This window comes from Eublepharis macularius, chromosome 9, assembly GCF_028583425.1.
Source record: "Eublepharis macularius isolate TG4126 chromosome 9, MPM_Emac_v1.0, whole genome shotgun sequence".
NCBI classification, from domain to species: domain Eukaryota; kingdom Metazoa; phylum Chordata; class Lepidosauria; order Squamata; family Eublepharidae; genus Eublepharis; species Eublepharis macularius.
Genome location: NC_072798.1, coordinates 106774870 through 106796008, shown reverse-complemented (window position 1 = coordinate 106796008; position 21139 = coordinate 106774870). Strand labels below are relative to the sequence as shown.

Genomic DNA, 21139 nt, shown 5'->3' with positions numbered 1-21139 from the left:
AGAAAAGGGGCAATAAACCAGCCACTGCCAAAGGAGAGTCACAAAAACACTGATCTGGAGGTGTCTGAAGGAAACAGCCCTGGTTCAAAATTTGTTGTGCTTCTTAGTATTATTTTCTACACTTTGATTATTGATTCCCCCCCCCCCTTTATGTTCGTTATGTGCATTTTTGATGGACTGCAAAAGATGGGACCCTTGGGCAGGACGGGGGGCGAGGGGGGGGCCTTAAAAAGCACAGCTGGGCCTTGGAGTCTGAGCTTCGTCATCATTTTATAAACTGTTAGTTAATGTATTGGATAATATAAATAACAAAATGAAGAACAATACAGTATTAAATCTGTCAATGCCAGTATTAGAAACATGAGGCGAGGATTTTAGCAACCGTTTCTCCTGCTTAAAACTATGAGGTTTTAAAAAACGTGGCTGGAGAGGAGAATAATGTGTGCTACTTTGGGGAGAAAGGCCAGCGTGAACACGCCAGGTAGATCCACGCGGGCATTTGTTCACGGGGGCTGAAACCCGTCTGTTGAAATGTTTTGCAAGGCAACGAGGGGGGGCTGCTGCTGGTGTCTTCCTCAGCTGTTGTCGTTCTAGGAGCTGCTTCTCCAAGAAGCACAGAACAGCAAGACGTCTCTGATTTTTAGCGTCTACATTGATTTAGCCCCTGACGATGTTTCATCAGATTTGTGTGACGTGTTTTATGTTGCTGTTTTCAAGTTCCTTAACAGGCTGAGGGGAGCCCTCTCTTTTGTTGCAGGGCTTGAGCGAGACAAGTTTGATAACAAGACAGTTTCGTTTGAGGAGCACATCAAGTCAGAACACAACATGTGGCACTACCTGTACTTCATAGTTCTGGTCCGAGTGAAAGACCCTACGGAATACACCGGCCCTGAAAGTTACGTGGCTCAGATGATTGTGGTGAGTCAGTTTCTGAATGAGTCGTGGAGCCAGGCGAGGGCCCTTCACGTAGAGCAGGCCTGTATTGTGCCTTAACTGGGGGAAGCCTCCGTACGTACAGCTTCAAAGGCACTTGAATGCCTTTGCAAGCGTCTGTGGAGAGGGCAGAGCACAGATCCTGTCAGGCTCCTGCGCTCCCAGGCACTGTAAGGTTTTCTAGTCTGCAGCCAGATGGGAATCAGGGACCTTTGGAGCACCGCAGTGGCTGCGACTCCTTTGTTCTGCATTGTTAGCCTGCTGCCCCCTAAAACAATTACCCACCACTGAGCAATAGAACGGAGGGAAAAGAGCAGACAGAAAATTCATCCTTTTGCCATTGACTGATCTGGGGAAGAACTGACAAGGCCACAGAGGGCCACTGTAATAATTTCCAGAGCTAAAGCATACAAGGGCAGACAAACCTGTTCCTGCCACAGTTAACACAGGAGTCGGCATTGATGTATTCTGCTCTGTGCCGCTGGCCACTCACTCACCTGCCTGGCCAGGCAGTGGCTGGGTACAGCAGCGTGAACCTCTCTTCCCCCTGCCCTCTGTCTGGGGTCTGGGCACTCTGGCTTGCTTGCATAGCATGGCCAGTAATGACAGTCAGAGGCAGCAGCTGATGGTGTTAGATCCGTCCCTGGGAGGTGGACGGGGGGGGAGTCCGGGGGCGGGGGGGGGATGAACGATTGCCATGGCAGGGAGTGCTAATGGCTACCCTCCTGGTGGGGGGATGAGGAGGCGCGACATTATAGGGGACAGACAAGTAATTTTGCTAAGGGCTCCTTAGAGCCTGAGATTTGTCATTGTGGATTCTGTGCAGTCCCTCACGGGATCAGCGCATGCACAGGCCAGCTGTGGATGTTCCAAAGCTCTTAGAGATGCAAGACACTCACCTGTCCTTTTTGCATGCTTCCTGGCACACCTCTAAAAGCACACGCGAGTGGCTCCTTCTTTTGTTGCCACCGAAGGATTTTCTTCTCTCCTCTCTGTGGTTCCTATTCCCTTTTGGATGCAAACTGTGGCCTTCAGCCCCAAAACGTCAAAGACACTTTTCAAGATACGTTCCCATTGTGGGACAAAGATGGTCCGATCTGATGGCAATGATAAATGGCTGACGTGTTTAGGTGAGTCACATGACACCGTGAGGTGTATCGTAGGCAGACAATTCACACCAAAAGCGTGCCACAAAAGGGGATCATGGCTTAAAGCTGTTTTATGGGACTTGGCGGTCCACAGTCCCACCCCATCAGATCCAGCAGCCACTGGCCAGGAACTCGAGCGCTCTGAACGCGCTTCTTCTGTTCTTCCGGCGGCTTCAGAGCCCAAGACAAGTTCCGAAGATGCTTCAGCTCCATCAGCTTCATCCCTGGTTCCATCTGGAAGTCGTCATCATGGATATTTATTGCATTAGCAAAAAGCCATTTCAAAAATAGAAAATTAAAGGTCCCTCAAGATAAAATTTTAAAGTAAAATAAAATATCTGAACATTTTCACAGGAAGGATTAAAATACAGAAACACTGTTTAAATATCTGATAATAAATCACCATCCAATCCAAAGGCCAATGACGCAGAGTAGAGCAATGACAGGTCGACCGTGCTTGGGTCAGCATGCCTCGTTGGGGGTTTTTTACCTTTATGATGGTCGCAGTAAACCTCACCATTTGGAGAGTAATGGATTTGTTCCTCTCTGCCAATAATAAAACTAATTCTCCTTGTCTGACCTTCCTGGGAGATGAGGTATAATAGTCCTCAAATACCTGTTGTGCTCAGATTCAAATCTTGGACACTGGAAAGTGATATGGGACAAATCCTCAATGGACCTATAATTACACAAGCACACTCTTTCACTATATGGAATCCCATTGAAATGGCCTTCCGAGAGGGAGGGAACTGCTAACCTGTCCTATTATAGGCACACGTTGTGGGGAGCATGCAAAAGAACAGGTAAGCATCTCATGCCCCTAGGAGCTTTGGAATGTCCGCAGCTGGCCTGCGCGTGCACGGATCTCACGTGTGCCTGCACAGACGACCACTTGATGAACAACAGTTACAGGCAAGTGCCACCTTGTCTTGGCCCTGTTCCTCCATACCCATCTGCAGCCTGAAGTGGTACAGATGATCTGATATCTCATTAAAGAATGCGTTCCTGATCAGTATTTGAATAAGAAAAAAAAGTGACATTTCATTCAGTGAAAAATATAAAATATTTGAAATTTCTACTCATCGTAGACAAACTCAGAGTAATGTAAAACTACCCAAAGTTGCAACCTGTGGAGGATGGACAGGAAGTATGAATCATTAGCGCTTCCTGTTTTTGCCCTCCTTGTGCAACATCCAAAGTGGGGGCTTGTTCCTGTAGAGAAAAAGAGAGACACACACATATGAGCCACACTCACATGTAGAACACTTATATATACAGGGTAAGGTACATGACTTGCTGCTTCAGCCATTACATAAGAAATGCTACTCAGGGAACAATCATTTGTTTCTGACTGCCCCCAGTGCAGTAACCTCTAGAGGAGCTCTGGGGTGGGGAATCTAGGCTGTATGTAGAAGGCTGTGAAGCAATGCGCTGCGACCACAACACCTGCCCTTCCCCTTTTACACTCCACTCTGGTATGGGGGATGTAACCGGTTGAGTCCTGAGGAGAGCAGGCCCTTCCTGGCACCCTAGGCAGGAGGGGCAGAGAGGAAACAGCAGAGCGTCCACGTTCTTTTGGTGCCTCATCCCATGTATGGCCAAAGTAGAGAATTCATAAAGACACCCAGGACATTATTTGTGGAATCCATGGCAGGATTTGCTCATGCATCGTGTGAATGTTATTTAATCTAATCTTTCTAATAGAAAGAATCCTGTGGGCAGTTTCCAAAAAGTGTTCCTTTTCTGAAGCTGTGGAGTGAGGAGACCACCGGAGGGGGGTGGGGGAAAGCATGCTTCCTGGTTTCTCTTGTTTGCAACATTTCTTCCAGTGGCTGATAGATGTTTTTGCTTTTCATAAAGATTTCAATCTTAAGCTCTTTAGGTATTAGCACTTGCCACTGCACACGCTGATCTAAGAAGTTCTTAAACAGTGTAGTGCTGTTAAGCATCTGAGTGACAGCCTCTTATTTATACATGGGCAAGGTAACGCTTTAGCGGGACCATCTTTTGCAGTGACATAAGCATAGGCTGGGAAGCAGAAATTGCCAGCTCAGGAGCACACAGTGGTGTCGAAACAATGAGACGGTGAGTTTGCTAGCCCATGGGATGGTTTGGGCGTTTAGAAACCACTTACTTGCTGGTTAATGACCTGACTTTTTTCTAGAAGCAGCCCTGTAGAGGAAATAACGCCTGGCTTGAGGCCCCCCAAAGACAGCTGCTGTTTTCCTTCAGCAATATGTATGAGTGTTCTGTCAGTTGCCCACAAGGGCCAACCTGATGCCTGGAAGGGGCCAACAAAGAGGGATGTGAAGAAGCCCAAGCCGCCTCAGGATGCTGCCCTCTAGCCGTCACGGCTAATAACGTGACAGAAGTAGTCTTTGACAGGCAAAATCTTAATTTAGGGATGGTTTCTGGCCACAGTTATGGGGCAAAAATAACAGTTTCTTTTGTTGCTAGGCTTGGAAAGAGGAGGGGGGAAATTGGACAGTCAGACATGCCACCAGACACGCTGACAATGATGGACAAGTGGTTTTAGTCCTGGCAATATTTCCAGATAATGAAGCAAGACAGATGTTTCCAAGTGGGAAGGGGTAGGGTCTTGGAGGGTAGAGTCTTGGTCTAATGTAGCTTTAGTTGGCAATTCCAAAGAGTCTTCATTATGTTATTAGACTGACTGATCTCTTTGTAGGAAATGCAAATAAGAGTACCCTTCTTTTTGGACAAGACTGCTAATATGACAGGGCTCCTTTGTGGCCAGAGGCCACAGATGAATCACTGCCAACCTTGATTAACAGTTCGATAGGCTTTACTTAGATAATTTCCTCTGTAAATGTAATGAGATTGATTAGGGACGGCCCTACCCACTCGACTGGCTCTTCAGTCTTTGTTCTGATGGACTGAATCTTGCCCACAGAAGACAGAGGGTCCGAGTAGCTCACGCCATGACAAGTTGGATGAAGGAGAGAAAGACAAGTGAAGGGTTGTTTGCAACATGCAACGTTCTTGTTAACCCCCTCCGAGACCTCTGAAAAGTTGGTGAGACGGGATTTCCCTTGGCAGGGCCCTGCTGATTCTTCCTCAGTACATCTTGCTCCAGCGTACACTTTGGTTTCCATCAGTTATGTGGAACAGACATTAATTAACTGGCCTGTAATGTCCTGAATTTCCCCCTAGAGTTCTTTTTAAATATTAGTTATGTTTGCTACTTTCCAATTTTAGCAGTAAGTTGTATATTACTGTTAGCATATCAATAACTTCACATTTGGGTCTGTTAAGAACCCTCAGGAGTATGCCAGTGATTTAATCGTTTTAATTTGCCAATTATCCCAGAATAAATTTAAATTAATTTTATTTATTAGTGATTTACAGTTTCTTAGTGATTTATTAGTTCATCTTCATGGTTTCTGATTCACTAGCAAAGGAAGAGATACAGACACAATCAGAATTCTAGGTAGTATCTCCATTTTAAAGATGGCTATGTACCCTAGCCAGGACATTTTGCTGTTACCCCGTTTTTTAAAAAGCCATTGCTCTTGCTTCATTGCCAACTTCTGCTTATTTCCTGGTGCCTGTGCAGCTGCTGGCTCTCTTCATTTTTGGCAAAAGGTCCACTTCTTAATGGACGCCTTTTTGCCTTTTTTAATGTGACCATGTTGTTGTCTATGTGACCAAAACTTTGTGAGGCATGCTGTTAATCTTTTTAGTTTTTATGATACCTTTCCTAATTTGTAGCATGCATTCTATTTGATCTTCAATTATTCTGGATTTTTAAAAAACTTCAAGGCAGCCTGAAGAGATTTGTTTTACTTTTTCGTCAATCATCCATTTCGGAGCGATCCTTGTGGAGCATGTCAAATATTTTTCCCTTCTGGGTTTGTAGCTGAGTGCAAAACAAAACAATTTTGTATAATACAGTCTGATAGATCTTTACATGGGTGCCACAGAGATTAGAATATTGGACTGGAACTTCTCTTTGATCTAGTTCCCGCCTTAGCCATCCTTTTTCCGTTTTTGAAACTTGTGTGATATCATGTATTAATATTTATTCCAAGCTCTCTATTAATATTCATATTAAGTGTATTAATCCTCTGGTGCTAGCCACTGGAAATTACTGATGCGATGCACTGATATATTTTTCATGAGTGCAGAGGGTGGGGTCTCTGGTTTTGAGGCTTTGAAATATTAATAAGAGCACCAAAGGCCTCTCTTTACCTCCTGTGCTCAGGAGTTCGAAAAACAGTTTTGAAAAGATGACGACTTACCACCTTGACAGTGGGCTGATGGATTCGATTCTCTGTTTTGAATGACTTGTTCGGTGGAATGCATCAGCTGAATAGGAGAGCACAGTATGAGCAGCCAAAAGAACAAAAGTGGTCATAATCAGGCTTCCATAATTATTCCCTTTCTTGGGGGGATTCTGGGAATTACAGATTTGAGAAAGGTAGGGCGGGGGAGGGGTCTCAGAGATTCCCCAGTAAACTTCCTAGGATTCTTGTAAAAGCGCTCGTGGTTTCCCGGACACTTACTGCATTTTCAGGGAAAGATGAGCCAAACAATTAGTTATCCAGAAACTTCAAGCACACCTGGAAGCCCTTGGTTTTCTGTAATCCTGCCTGCCTGCCTGCCTTCCTGGCTGGATGTGGCATTGAGACTGCATGTTGGAACTTGGTTGATCGCTTCCACTGGAGGAACAGTAGGGGAAATGGTACCCTATTGATCTTGCTAGACGTTTCTGTCAGCCTTATAGTCCAAAGAAAACAATGTTCTCAAGAAGGAAATAAAGTAGTGAAGCCATGTCGTAGTGTAAAGCAGTCCCTGTTTGTCAGTCGCGCCATGGGGGGGGGGGTTCCTCGTGTGTGATTGTTGGCTACGTGTCCCCTCCCCCCCTAATCACAGACATTGGTCTTATGGTAGATCTTCAGGCCTCTATAATCTGTGTTATCATGGATGAACATAGCCAAACCATGGTATATGGGTTCAGTAAAATTCCTGTATTGTTAAAAAAATCAAAAAAAGAACCCCTACATTGCAGCACAGGCAGGGCAGTCTAAGGACATGGGATTTTTTAATTTAGAAATCTTCTGTCTGGCTCCCAGAAGAACATAAGTATTTTAGCGATCTTTAATTGCCATGAAATGCACGTGGCAAGATGCACACCTAAGAAATTCTAAATTATACCTAATGTCTTCCATTGCTCATTGAAAAGAACAAAAACACAATACACTGCAAAAAAAAGGGGTGTAATCTGATACTATCCACGGCCTGCATTTTTGATAGAGAAGCCGTTGCGTTTCACTCCCATCTAAAGCTCAGGATTGCGTTCTGGAAAATGTATGGCCCACCCATGCATTGTTCCTGCCCGGTGCTTCACAGCTTCCCTGCCTCCCCTTGGGTTGGTGGTGTCATTCCGCGCATCCATGGGCTGAATTGTTAACTTGTCATTTGGTGTTTATAAACAGAATGTTGAAAGACTTACATGAGAAAGAGCCGCACCATTGGAACTGCCTGCAGGATTCCAACATCCACACAACTGCAGCAGCATGAGGTCCCAGGGCAGAGAATGGCCTCCCAAGCCACTCCTGGGAGGGGGAGGGGGTGGAGCATTTGTTTCTGATCCTGAACTGCTGGGTCTGGATTGAATGGATGCTTCGAAAGTGGCGCTGGTCAATGTTTAGTGTTTGGAAGTGGCTGGTATAAACATTGCTTTTGTTACAACACTGTGACCCCTTTATGAGTGCCATAATTTACAAATAGTCTCTAGCTTCAGTTTAGGTGATTTAGCAACTGGAGCAAAAGAAATTGGACTGACTGATCACCGATAGGCCCTTTCTTTTTAACGTGCTGAAAGATTTTCTCCTCTGTGGACGTCAAGGTGAACTTTATATAGATTCTGTGCCTCCAATTTTAAGGACATGTGCCATTTGCTGCTAAGGTACTAAAGCCAAAGCCACATTAGCATGCCAAAGGTTTAGTGCCCTCTAAATCTTTCTCTTGCCACAGTAAACTTCTGGTAAGTACTGACAGACTCTGTGTCCAGACATGTGCTCTAATTTATTGTTTTGGATCAGCAACATATGTTGTAAGAAGCAGGGCACTTTTAGCGTCTGGAGCAGATGCCATTATTTTATGAACACAGCCTACGGATTTTAACAGAATTAATTTGCTCAAACAGGCAAATTGTTTTATGGCAGAGCTAATATCTGTTGCTGACGCACACATCCTTTTTAATGAATTCACACAGGAGTAAGTCACTAGCTCGTAAGCTCTGTTCTGGAGGCTCCTGGAGTTCCTCAGAAGCTTATCAGCAGGTCCTCAATGAAAAGATCAGTAATAGTCCACAAATGGTTGTGTAAGACAAACTGTCCCACCACCACCAATGCTGTCCTGCAGAGTCAAGCCAAAGGGGAGAGCTGGTTGTGTGTGGTAGGGCTCTCTCCGAGACCCCGATGTAGAACCCTTCCCAGAATCCCTTCTAACATGCAGAGGTTCCTCAAGAGACATGTTGATGTGGAAAGATTCTTTGAAGCTTGAAAAATATCTGGTATGATTTTTTAAAAATAAAGATAAGGTCTATACTTCCATTGAGGACCGTAGCTAGGAAGGAGAATGAACAGAAGAGAACTAAGGGTTAAACATGTAAGCATATAAAAATTGGTCAAATCGTGCAGCTAAAAGTTCATGCCCTAAGCAAACCTGTCTAAAGGTACAGGCAGAACTGAACATAACTGTGGCAGACATGGACTTCCAAACTCATATTGACAAAAGTTACAGGAAAGATTAATTTAGGGCTAGTCCCTCTTTGGAGGTGACTGCTCCCATGAGCAGCAAATTGTAATAATAAATACACATAACGCATCTTTGTTAATCAATGAATAACACAAAGCATTTGCTGGATGTTCGTAAATCTCAGCACGATACGTTTTCACCCTGCCTGCTACTTGGAAACGTAACTTTCATATCATAGATGTTGTAGGAGAAGTAATTTGTTGAACGCTGAGTCAAACACTTAACAGATGCTTCTCAACAATTGAGAGCAGAACTGGAATTCAAGGTGGCTTCATCATGCATGGGTGGGGCGTCATCGAGAGGTGGCAGATTTATCCATAAATAAATATCTCACGTCCATAGCCGCTCTTCGGCTGTTGCTTCTTGAGCCAGAGAAGAGGAAATAGTATAAATTGTTCTTGCGCACAGGTTTGCTGTCAGGAGTCCAGTGAGATAAGGTGGAACATCACAAATACATAAATTTCCTTAAGTGATTTACCCCAAGTGAAATGGGCTCCCTCTTGAACAAGAATTTCTTGTCTGAAGGGAGCATGAATCTAGAAGGTGTCCAATCTGTTGAGTGTTTCTTACCGCATAAAAATATGTGTAATTATTGGGGTGTTCTTTTGTTTTCCTGGATTTGTCACCTGAGATGTATAGATGTGTAACAGCTCCTAATACATCTGTCCAATTCTTCTTCAGAGCTGATTATCAAATGTCTTGACAATGAAATGTCAAACCAATTGGCAGAAAACTAGTTGGCTGTGTAGTTTAAGATAAACAGTTATCAAACTGGGAATTAGGTGGGCCAATTTATTATGGTCTGTCATCAAATCACAAAATGGTTATTGCTCTGCATTATCTGAAGGTAAGATAAATCTTTAGTCTCTTTTCCCAAAGAGGTTATGGGAACGGCATAAGAGAAGTGGTGATTGGAGGAGCCAATCCTGGCCTTAGAAAACTCAGACAATATTTATCTAAAAATGGGCAAAGTTTGTGAAAGATCGTTGGGGCTTTGTTTAAATTGTTGCTCCAATTAAAATGATGTGGAATGAACTTGCATGGCTTTGCCAGTGATTTCAAGATGCCTGCCCCTGAGAGCCGTTCTACACACGCGGCCAGGGCATCTAAAACGTTCTCCAGCTTCTCCCTTCATACTCTGTCCTCAGGTAGCCCAAACCCAGCCCAAACCAAACCTGTGCCACAGGTGCTTGAACGCAGCGGTGTGGATGCAGCCCAGTAAGCCCCAGTCCCAGTGGATGAGCACTCCCCCCCCACACCCCTGAAAAGTGGGAGGTGTGGAGAGCCAATCCTCCTCTCCCTGTTTAAACGGGAAGCTACAGTATCTCAGCAGGCCCCAAACAGTGTTTTCAGTCTGTTTTGGACCAATTTTTAGAGAACTTTGCCCTGCTTCCACTGGAAGGTTTTTAGAGGACTTGCCCTGCAGCTTCCAGTTTAAACTGGAAGTGATGCCATCGGGCCTGCGCGGAGCCTGTGTGCAATGTGTTTCAGCTTGCCTCTGCTCACCTTCCCTGCCTTGCCAACCAGATGAGTGGCAGCGAGGGGCAGGGAACCCCCCACCGTGGCAGGAGGGCCTGGCAGCCCTGGTCCCACAGGAGCCACTTTCCTACCAGCAGCTCCAGCATAGCTGGAGGAACTCATCCTGGAAACTGAGCCCAGTCACGGGGGGGCGGGGTTCACATGAGCTGCCCCTGGGTCCATTGTGGCTGGGAAGACTTCTAGACGGCATCTGCTTCGTTTATTTATTTATTTAAACATTTTCTATGCCACCCTTCCACCCAAAGAGGGTCCCCAAAGTGGCTAACATCCAAATGTTTAAAACATTAAAATGGCATTTAAAATATTTATACAGTTTGATGAAACACGTGTGACTGTACAAACACAACACAACTGGGGAAGAGAGCCAATAAGGGTTACGTCTTCAAGACATAACTTGCGTCAAAGAAGTCTTCCCCTGCTGGCCGAAGACAGAGGCAGACCACAAACCTCCCTGCGGAGGGAGTTCCAACGTTTTGGCGCTACAGTTGCAAATGCCACTCGTCCAGCCTCAGAACCGCAGCAGATGGGCTGGCAGGTTCACATGGGAGGAGGTGGTCCGTAATGTGTGCTGGTCCCAAGCCGCGTAGGAGGTCAAACAGGCTATAAAGAGCTGTTATAGCAATAGAATTGTAAAATTAGTATTAGAAGCATGGCTGACTGTTGGACATTCTTGTAGAGCACAAAACTAATCATCACTCGTTTAAAAACAGGTGCTGTTTTTTCTGCTGTTCTCGTTCTGCTTATAACAATACAAAGTGGAGTCGTGGCTATCAAAAGCGAGGAGGGTCTTATATCTTGCAAATTCTTATTGGGGGGGTCATGGTGGTACAGGGACAGCAACAGGGCTGCCAGTCCGCATCTCTCCTGCCCCCCACCCCGCAAGTGCACCTGGGGGAGGGAGAAGAGGAGGTCCCATTTCTCCCAGGAGATGCGGGACAGCGGCACCGACGTGCCCCACCATCGTGTGTAGCTTGGACTTCGCAGTCCAGGTTCCTGGAACTAAGCACGTGGGTCACCATCAGTGAGACGGGTGAGGCTGGAAGGAAGAGTTTTTCTGTGGGAAACGTTGCCTTGAGTGTTCTCGGCTGGCTAGTGGGGAGGAGCCATAAATTTCTACTGCTTTAGGGTATTGTTTTTTAACAACAGAAATAATTCAAATTTTTTGAAATTCATTACAAATGAAACCGATCTTTTTCAAGTCAATCAATTAGAGTCTTCTGCAATAACTTGATATGTTTTACATTCACTCCCTTCTGAACAGCAGCTAATCTGGCGGTTGTCAGTATTTCCTTAATTTTTTTTAACCCATAGCTGAATTTTTGGAAATATTACAATCAATATATCTAATTCTCAGATGGTCCCATCTGTGGATACTTTAATCCAGATATTGGAGCCAAGAACACACAAGACAAATCTTCCTACAAATGTGAGAAATACTCCAGGTTTGCAGAAAAACCTGAAATCTAAAGAAAAAGAAATATGTTGCGGGGTTAAAACCACCCCAAATAGTAGAAGCAGCACTTGTGCCTTCAAGAAAGGACCTCTTTGGGAAAATTAAAAGACTGAGGTTTCTTAGTCATGTACCTGTCTGCTTATATTGTGTGTGTTTATCAGTTAACTGATGCTCCAAAAGTAACGCCATCCTCGTGAGGAAACTGATCCTGTAAAGCACGGCTGCCGGCACTTTGTACTGCTGAAGGAAGTGGGAAGAAGCAGGAAACACGATAGAATCCTTTGTGATTCTTTCCATAAATCTCGAAGCTAAAAACATGTATCGTTAAGCCTCTGCTAACGTTCTTCCACTTCCCCGGGCAGGAAAAGAATTTAGACTGGTTCCCTCGGATGAGAGCCATGTCCCTCGTCAGCAACGAAGGCGACAGCGAGCAGAATGAAATCCGGAGCCTGCAGGAGAGGTTGGAGTCCACCATGAACTTGGTCAAGCAGCTGTCTGGGCAGTTAGCTGAGCTGAAAGAACAGGTATGTTTGCTCGCCGTCTTGTTTGACAGTCAACAGTACGTGCCTATAACTGCATCCTGGCTGGAAAAATTAGCGCCTCCGCTGGATCACAGCCGCGACATTCCAGCGAAATGAACTTTTGCCAGAGGGAGGCCTTATGCCAACCACAACGGAAGCTTATCAAGTAGATGCAAGAATGAGGTAGGAACAGGAAGGATTCTTATCGGGGCTGTCAAGCGCTTAATAACATGTTCGTTAATTGCCCTTAATTAATCAGCCCAGTTAACAGTCTGGAAGCGCCTTACCCTGCGCTGAGTTGAAGCTGAAGGGTGGTAAGACGGACCCCTTGCCCAGATGGGAGATCCCCTGGAGGCCGCTGGGAAGAGGACGTAACTAGACGTTCATCTGCTTTATAACTGATGACTCCGTTGCAATTTGTTTTATCCAAAACATCCCAATAGGCCCCTTTTTAAAATACCAAAGGAAGCCTTTGCAGTTTAATAAATACTTTGTGCAGTTTAATGAATGAAAAGAATCTTTCATTGTTAGAAAATGCCCTCGTGCTCCTTTTTCATTCGTTTTACTCCAGAACCAAAACCAGTAAATACACGGAAGGCAGCCTCTTCCACGCGGTGAACTTCACGTCGGGCTTTCTGCATATTCAACCCTTGAGGGCTAGATCCGCTTTATCCATCGGTTCTGACCCCGTACTGGCTCGATTCTTTAGTTCTGCGCTTTGAGGGAGTCAAACTGAAGTGGTGTCTGTTTTTTATTTCCGCGCTAGAACAGTGCCTGGTTCCTGCCGCGGGCAGGTTTTGAGGACGTGTCAGTTCCTCGGTTGATTGCTGAGGAATCTTACAAAGGGGCGGGGGGGTGGTCTTTTTTTTTAATGGTACCAGTGTTGCAACATGGCTGTTTAACTTTTTCAAAAAGTCAAAAAAGAATGGACTAAAAAGTACAGGAAGCACAGGTGAAAACTTTAAAATATCAAGTAGGATTCAGGGTTCTCTGCAGAGTTTTTGTGTAAGCTGTGTTGCACTGTATCGCAGTACCCCACCCCACCCCCGCCCTGCTGCAGTTGCTAGGGGTTTTTTTTTCTTTAAGGTACCAACCTTCCAATGTTGCATTTTTTTTAATTCAGGAAAATACTGGATTGGTTGCTATTCAACCAATCAGGATGTAGGAGAATAAAGAGGAGGGCAAAAAATAGGGCCAGGGCCAGGCCTCACACCAAAGAAAGCATTCTGCACTTCAAAAAAGCCCCGGGTTGACTTTGCTAGAAAAAAACCTTTGTGGTATATGTGCAGGGAGAAAAGTGGCAGAAAAGCTAGGGACAGATTGATTCTGTGGCAGTTACAGCCTTTGTCTGTGCAGAATGCAAAAAAAGTCTGCGAAGCAGTTCGGAGTCTGAATCGGGGTATTTTGGCCATGCACACAGAACTCTATAGAGAAATGGAGGCAGTTCGGGGCCAGAACCGGCAAAAAAGCGCCATGTGGAAAAGACCAGGAGTGATCTTAACACTCAGTCCCACCTGTGAAAAGTTGCACTCTGCAGTTATAATTGGGCTCCCATCGATTAATCAGCTACAAGCTTTTTTTAAAAAGTAGCTGGTAGTTTGACAGCACAATCCTAAGAACGCTTTCCATTGAGTAGACCTGTTTGGAGCACCCTCTTGGCCAGTGGAGCTCACTGTTGACTAATGGTTCCCACACTGAGGAACAGAAAAGCTGCAGGCCTCCCTCAGAGGCAGGCTAGAGATGGGAGTCCATGTGGCTCTTTTGGCTGATGGTAATTGGGAACATGGTGCTCTACTAGCCAGAGTGAGGTGCCACTGCACTAAAACCTCTAGTTTGTAGGCAGGCAGGGAACAAGCAGGCAAGATGTTTAGGTTTTAAATCAGATCACTGGCAAAGGAGAGTGTGACCCCACTACTCTAGACACAGGGAACAGCAACAAAGTATAGAGAACTGCTGGGATGGAAAGGAAATTGCCCCGAAATAATTCACTTTGAGCCAAACTACAAGTGACGCCTTACACAGGTTGGACACTTGTCAGCTTCCCTCAAGTTTTGATGAGAAATGTAGGCGTCCTGGTCTTGCAGCTGTAATGGAGAGCCAAGCTGTAAAGCCAGGACGCCTACATTGCCCATCAAAACTTGAGGGAAGCTGACAAGTGTCCAACCTGTGTCAGGCGTCACTTGTAGTTTGGCTCTAAGAAAGTATCCTCTGAAAAAAATCCCATAGATGTAAAACAAAAGGACTCGGTAGCAAGGCAGCTCTTTTTCCCTTTCACATTTTTGTATTAAAACAACCCTCCTTGCTGCTTTTCCTCATCTCTCTGTCGTGGGGAAGAAAAATAGTGTCACTGTGTGAAGCTTGTAATTGTGTGTCTCTTTGCTAAAAAGCAGTCAGACGCTCACCTCCCCCCCCTTCCCTCCCCTCCTTCAGATGACAGAGCAGAGGAAAAACAAGCAGAGGCTGGGCTTTCTCGGTTCCAACGCGCCTCATGTGAACCATCACATGCCGCCACACTGATGCCACGAGGGAAGCCGTGGCCAGCTTTCTGTCCGTCGTCTTGCTTGACTACAGAAGCAAAAGCCCTAATGAGGCATGCTGAAGAGCGTCTGTTGCTGAGAAGTGGCAAGCAGCCACGTGCCAAGACGTTAAGTGATGGAGCGCTGGGGACAATTTGGAACTCTTTCTCTGTGGCTGAAAGGGGCCACTGGCTCAAACGCGGCAGATAACACGGTCGGGTGAGGACTCTTCGGCATTCGTTCCCCGTGCCAAAAAGAAAAAGCGGCCCTCAGGTTACACTTCCTTGTGATTCGGCTGGTTTCTTCAGGGGCTGCTTGCAGATGGAAAAACAGGGCAGAGTCTGGCTCTGTTGTTTTGAACACAACTGGAATCCTTGTGAAAGGAACGGAGTGCAGAAGGGACGGAGGGAATAGCTTATTGACGCCAAGTGCAGCCTCCGCATTCGGAATGTGCAGAAGTTCTTTGCCGTTGCCTTTGCTGGCCAGCCTCATTTCTCATGCTTCCTTGGCATTTGCTTTCTCTGTTAAAATGATTGTAAATATGTCAGTGGGGAAAACATTTAACGTTACAGCAAGTAAGCTTGCAATAGAATTCTGCTGGAACACAAGAGCTACAGAGACCAGTTCCAACGAAAAGTAGGGGCTGGCTGTCAGTCCTCGCGGCTTCCACACTTCTCCCTTGTCACAATGCAACAGCAGCAGGGAGGACTGGAAATGTATGCGCAGGACCCCTGGCAGTATTAACTGGAATAGATTCCTTTGCTTCTGGATTTAGAAGTTCCCTATTAATGTGGCTGCAGGGAGAGATGTTCCCTAACGATCATATTTAACTTTGTTTATGCACCATGAAAAAGATTTGGAGAGAAAATGGTATCTTTTATAACTGGCATTAGAGATTAACGGCTTTTTTCTGGGAAAAGAGGTGGTGGAACTCAGTGGGTTGCCAGCACAGGGGGCAACTCCTGGCGGGAGGTGGTGTCCCTGGTACCAGATGCGCATGCGCAAAGTCTGCGCATGCTCCCAGGACCCCACTTTGGGTCAGCTGGAACAAGGGGGGAGTTTTTTAAAGTTTATATTATCGTCAGCAAAAATGGTCACATGGCCAGTGGCCCCGCCCCCTGATCTCCAGACAGAGGAGGGTTTAGATTGCCCTCAGCAACGCAGGGGTGGGGCCACCAGTCAGGGGGCGGGGCCACCAGCCATGTGACCATTTTCAAGAGGTGCTGGAACTCCGTTCCACCGCGTTCCAGCTGAAAAAAAAGCCCTGGAGATTAATGTTGAGGGGGAAGACAGCCTTGTGATGACTGGAGAGAATCGTAATTGTGCCAGTACTGCCCAGAAACCACAGAAAGAAGCTGTTGGGCTTAAACTGACAAAGGTTAGGACCAGCCTCTCCTTTCTGTGGGATGCGTTCTTCTGTTAGGCTCCTTTAGTGCATTAAACTTCCACTGACCCAGGGAAGGAGTGTCACGTTATTGCCCATCTTCTGATCGGCCTGACTCTCACTGGAGGGGGCACAGATGGCGTGTTGGCCCAGGACTCCAGTTCTTTCATTGGTGTTGTGATAGAGGTCAAGGCCAGGCCTCAGCAGGGACCGTACCACCTTTGCTTCAACTGTGTAAGGGATGGGAGTTACTGCGACAGACCAAGAACCTTTTGAGAAGCAGATGACCAGGAGACCAAATGAACTCCGTTCATGCTGTTTTTCAGTCTTGGATTTCCCCAGATGCCAGCCTCAGATTTCGCTTTGAGCACAAACTGCGGATAGGGAATTGTCAAAACTGTTTGTGATATGGACCCGAGTAAAACAGGTTCTTCTGATTATTTATTACAAAAGCTAATCAGGGAGCCATTAGCAGTTCTGCTGACTCCTTGGAAGCCACAAATGCAGTCTTAACGTAACTCAGACTACAAGTGATTTCTCGGGACTAAACAACACAGTGAACTTACTTTGCAGCTTTACTTGTTGATTCCAAGTAAAGGGTTTGTGCAGGGCAGCTGTTTGGTTTTCCACTGAGCCCCGTTTCTTTCTCTAGAGCATTTTCTGAGTGGCATTTCCTGAGTTTTGCACTGAGATTTCAAGGCCAGATTCTGTGTCCCCCCCCCCCGGGGGGCTGGATCGGTATCTCTAGAGCACATTTGTGAGACTGGAGGTGTAAACTTGACATCAGAGCATGTATTTTTCTGTCAGATCACTTATTTTTCTTTTTAACCAGCTCAAAAATGAGTCCTCCTCTTCTACATGGAGGTATTAAGGCCTTGCATGGAAACAAAGCTGCCGTTTCAAGGAAGTCATGTAAATAATATCCCAAGACTCTTCATTTATGCAGCTCTAGAAGGGAAAGAAAGAACTGAATTTGAGGAGGTGTCCTATAGTAAGCTATGATGGTTGTTGTGGGTTTTCTGGGCTGTATTGCCATGGTCTTGGCATTGTAGTTCCTGACGTTTCGCCAGCAGCTGTGGCTGGCATCTTCAGAGGTGTAGCACCAAAAGACAGAGATCTCTCAGTGTCACAGTGTGGAGAAGATGTTGGCAGGTCATTTATATCTATTCATGAGGGGTGGGGTTGAGCAGTCTGGTAAGCTGCACACTCCAAATAGGACTTCCCAGGCTCTTGAGACAGAAGAACTTCTGGGCAGAGGCAGGCAGCAGCCTCGGGTGGTCTTCCCCTTGTCAGTGCCAGCAGCCCCATATGCCACATTAGGGTGCTTAGACATGTAATTCTACCAATATTGGGCATGGAAATGCTTGTGGAAAACCTACCTCACTGGGTTGTTGTGCAGATAATGGGAAGAAAGGGAACTGATGTAAGATGCTTTGTATCCCCTTTGTGGGTGGAAAGGTGGAGAATAAATAATAATACCCCATTAAGATCCAGAGGAGTTAGCCGTGTTACTCTGTAGTAGCAAAATAGTAAAAGAGTCCAGTAGCACCTCTAAGACTAACCAACTTTATTGTAGCATAAGCTTTCGAGAGCCACAGCTCTCTTCATCAGATGCATCTGACAAAGAGAGCTGCGGTTCTCGAAAGCTTATACTACAATAAAGTTGGTTAGTCCGGTGCTACTGGGCTCTTTACTATCCCATTAAGTCTCTTTTAAAAAGAGAACAGACAATTTATCTCTAGGCTGTTAATTGGGGTTAGTATGTTGGATGTGAGAGAATGGACCTGCAGTCTAATCATAGGATAGAATCCTAGAGTTGGAAGGGGCCTTACAAACCATCTAGTCCAACCCCCTGCCCAATGCAGGAACAGCCTCAAGCATCCCCGACAAGTTTTCATCCATCCACTCCTTGAAGACGGCCAATGAGGGGAATCCATCACATCCCCGGCAGCCGATTCCACTGCTGAATTACTCTTAACATGAAGGAGCTTGAGCCAGTACATTCCCTCCTGTAGTTTAAACCTATTATTGCAAGTTCTAGCCTCTGTTGCCTCCCCTCCCCTAAGTGGCAGCCTTTTAAATACTTAGCAGGAGCAATCATCTCTCCCCTCCATCTCCTCTTCTCCAAACTGAACATTCCCAGGTCCCTCAACCTTTCCTCCCAGGGCTGGGTCTCCAGGCCCCTGAGCATCCTGGTTGCAGTCATGGGAACCATCCCACCAAGTCTCCGTAATGCCTACTAAGTCACATCTTTCCGTCTGCATTAGTAGGTCAAGTTCCTCCTCTTTATTGTATATACCAATACCCTGGGTATCTAGGCACTGGAAGCCTGGCAACATCCCCCCTCCTTGACCTGGCCCTCCCAGGTAGGCCTCTGCTATTTGCTCTCCTTCTTCCCTGACATTCTTATGCCAGGTGTCTCCGTTCCCGTACAATGTCAGTCTAGAGCCCTCTCAAGAAACCTCCCCAGGTCCCTTCCAAACAAATTCCTTCCTGTCCTTGACAGGTGAAGTCAACTGCGTGCAAGCAGGCCATCTTCAAGGAAACATAGGCCATAGTCCCAGAGTCCAAATCGCTCCTGCCGGCACCATGAACACAGCCAGTGGTTCAGCTCCATAATTGTCTGCTCCCGTTGCATTCCTCTTCCTCTGACCAGCAGGATCAAACAGAATAGCACCTGTGCCCCCATTCCTTTCAGTTGCCTCCTGAGGGCTTCATAGTCAGCTCTTATGCGCTCCGTGGTGTTCATGGCCGTGCCTTGTTCCTACGTGGACAATCACAAATGGGTAATGGGTCTGTTGGTTTGACTATTTTGGCCATCCGGTCTGTGATATCCATCCTTGATCTTCGTCCAGGCAAGCAGCACAGCTCTCAAGTCATGGGGGTCAGGCCTGGACACATGATGTTCTGTACCCCTCAGCAGAGGGTCGCCACCGATCCCCAAGACGCCCCTTTTCCTTCTAATGTTGCATGCTTGTAGATCCGTGGCGTCCCTCTGGGGATTTTTGAGGAGGTTCATTAGGGAGATACTCCGCTTTGTTGTCCCCGCCACCCCTCTCCCCATCCCTTTGCAGGGCCCGAAGACTTTGGTTGACGAAATCCTCCCTTCCTTTGGGATCTGGAAGGGGACCCATCCGTCCCTCCAGGCTCTTCACTTTTTCTTCCAGGAACACTTTCACCTTGACTTTGTGACAAATGAGGTCGTCCCTCATTCTCAGAGTTACGCCCTTCGAACTCCATATATGGCAATGGATTTAGAGGGGCGTAACTGTTTAGAATGGCACGGTTAGAAAAAAGGTGTAAAAGAGACTGAATTTAACAAATTGAGCCATGAAGTTACTGCCTAAAATTAATCAAAAATTAAGGTTTAGGAGCATGAACCAGTTATATTTCAGAGCCTTACAGTGCTATTCATTTTAATAGAAAGAATTAGACACTTGCTTAAAACATAACCCCTTGAAACCTGTAGGATTTAAAAGCCAATTCTGAAAGCAAAAACCAGAATGATGCAAAGTGTTGAGCTCCAGTTCTGAAATGTATAACGGCATTTGCATTCCTGTGAAATTTTGTTCCTGCCTCTGCCCTTATTTGTGTTGGAATTTTTAGCAGCCCAATACAGGGTGTATTTGTGGGCCATCTCCCAAACGTCCGTCAGCCACACCCTGTTCAGAGTGCATCCATGCCAGAAAGCACAGAGATACCGGTTTTTTCAAGGGGGAGGGCTGGAGCAGTGCGGATGCTTAGGATTATGGGCATTTGGCCTCCTCCTGTTTTGAGAATGAAATTCACTCAAAGGTTACTTTGCTGTTTTGAAAGTTACTCAGTCCTGTTTCTCAGAGCTTGGCAGCTCAATGGTTCAGGCATCTCTCGTAATACTTATTATCACTGGGATGATGATAATGCAGTAAAAACACATACTGGAACTTTACACAATTTCTATCGATTGGTTTTTTTGCACGGGAGAAGGTGAATGACTCTGCAGATAGCTGATGTTTTTGTTATTAAAATTCTGTTGCAAATAAAGGCTTGCGGTATTGGATATGTGGAACGAGGCTTCCCGGTCCTGCTGATTTCTGCGCCCAGGAGGCGAGGCAGCTTCTCCCTTCAAGCCCCCATAATCTTCCTTCTTGCTGGCTAAACTACGCCCTGTCAAAGGAGCACTGGCACTGGCACTGTGCGGGCGTTAAGTCCTTTCAGAAGCTGAGATCCTGGCAGTCAGCTGAGGCCTGGGGAAGAGAGAAGGAGTGGGAAGCGAGCCAGGAGCCAGCAACCCCTTGGCTGTTCGACTGAGACAGGAAGACAGGCATGGAAGCAGGCGACTGTGTGCCCCCAAAAACCTTCCCTGGATAGAGGCGTGTCTTTTTGAACGCCGCTTTTAGAGAGATCTGAAACATATAATATGGGCTGTGATAGGAACTGATGTCTGTGGCGGTGCCATTTGCAATATTTATAGCTTCCAAGCCAGCCCTCTTTCATCCACAAAAACGGTCACAGTCAATAAATATTATACGCTTGTTCCTTTTTTAAAAACTCTCAAGACCTGGGTGTTAGTTCATTCATTCATGAAGAATTAATGTTTTCTGAAGCATGGTCACAATTTGAAATTATCAATGGACAGACAGGTAAGCAGCTTCAATGTCGTGATTTCTTGTACGGGCAAAAGCAGATCCGTTCATTCATTTGACACGTCTTACAAGTCTGGCTGCTCCGGCTGCAGCTGGAAGCCCGTTTCTGCCTGCTGACAGCTCCACACTTTGGGTCTGTGTTTTGCAGGCTGGCTCAGCCTCTGCTTGGCCCTGCTGTATGGAGAGCAGCCTTAGCAGTATTCTTGTAGACAGCCAGGACATGAATCTTACGAG

At 46.1% G+C, this 21139-nt stretch overlaps 1 protein-coding gene across 1 annotated transcript in view; it reads left to right on the top strand.

Annotated features, from left to right (window-relative positions):
* Positions 1–17851, top strand: part of ITPR2 (inositol 1,4,5-trisphosphate receptor type 2) — a 304126-nt gene extending 286275 nt beyond the window's left edge. The window contains exons 55-57 of the mRNA XM_054987843.1: positions 758–918; positions 12222–12383; positions 14811–17851. Of these exons, the coding sequence (XP_054843818.1) occupies positions 758–918; positions 12222–12383; positions 14811–14897 (410 nt within the window). The 3' untranslated portion in view covers positions 14898–17851. The remainder of the gene's footprint in view (positions 1–757; positions 919–12221; positions 12384–14810) is intronic.
* The last annotated feature ends 3288 nt before the right edge of the window (positions 17852–21139 follow it).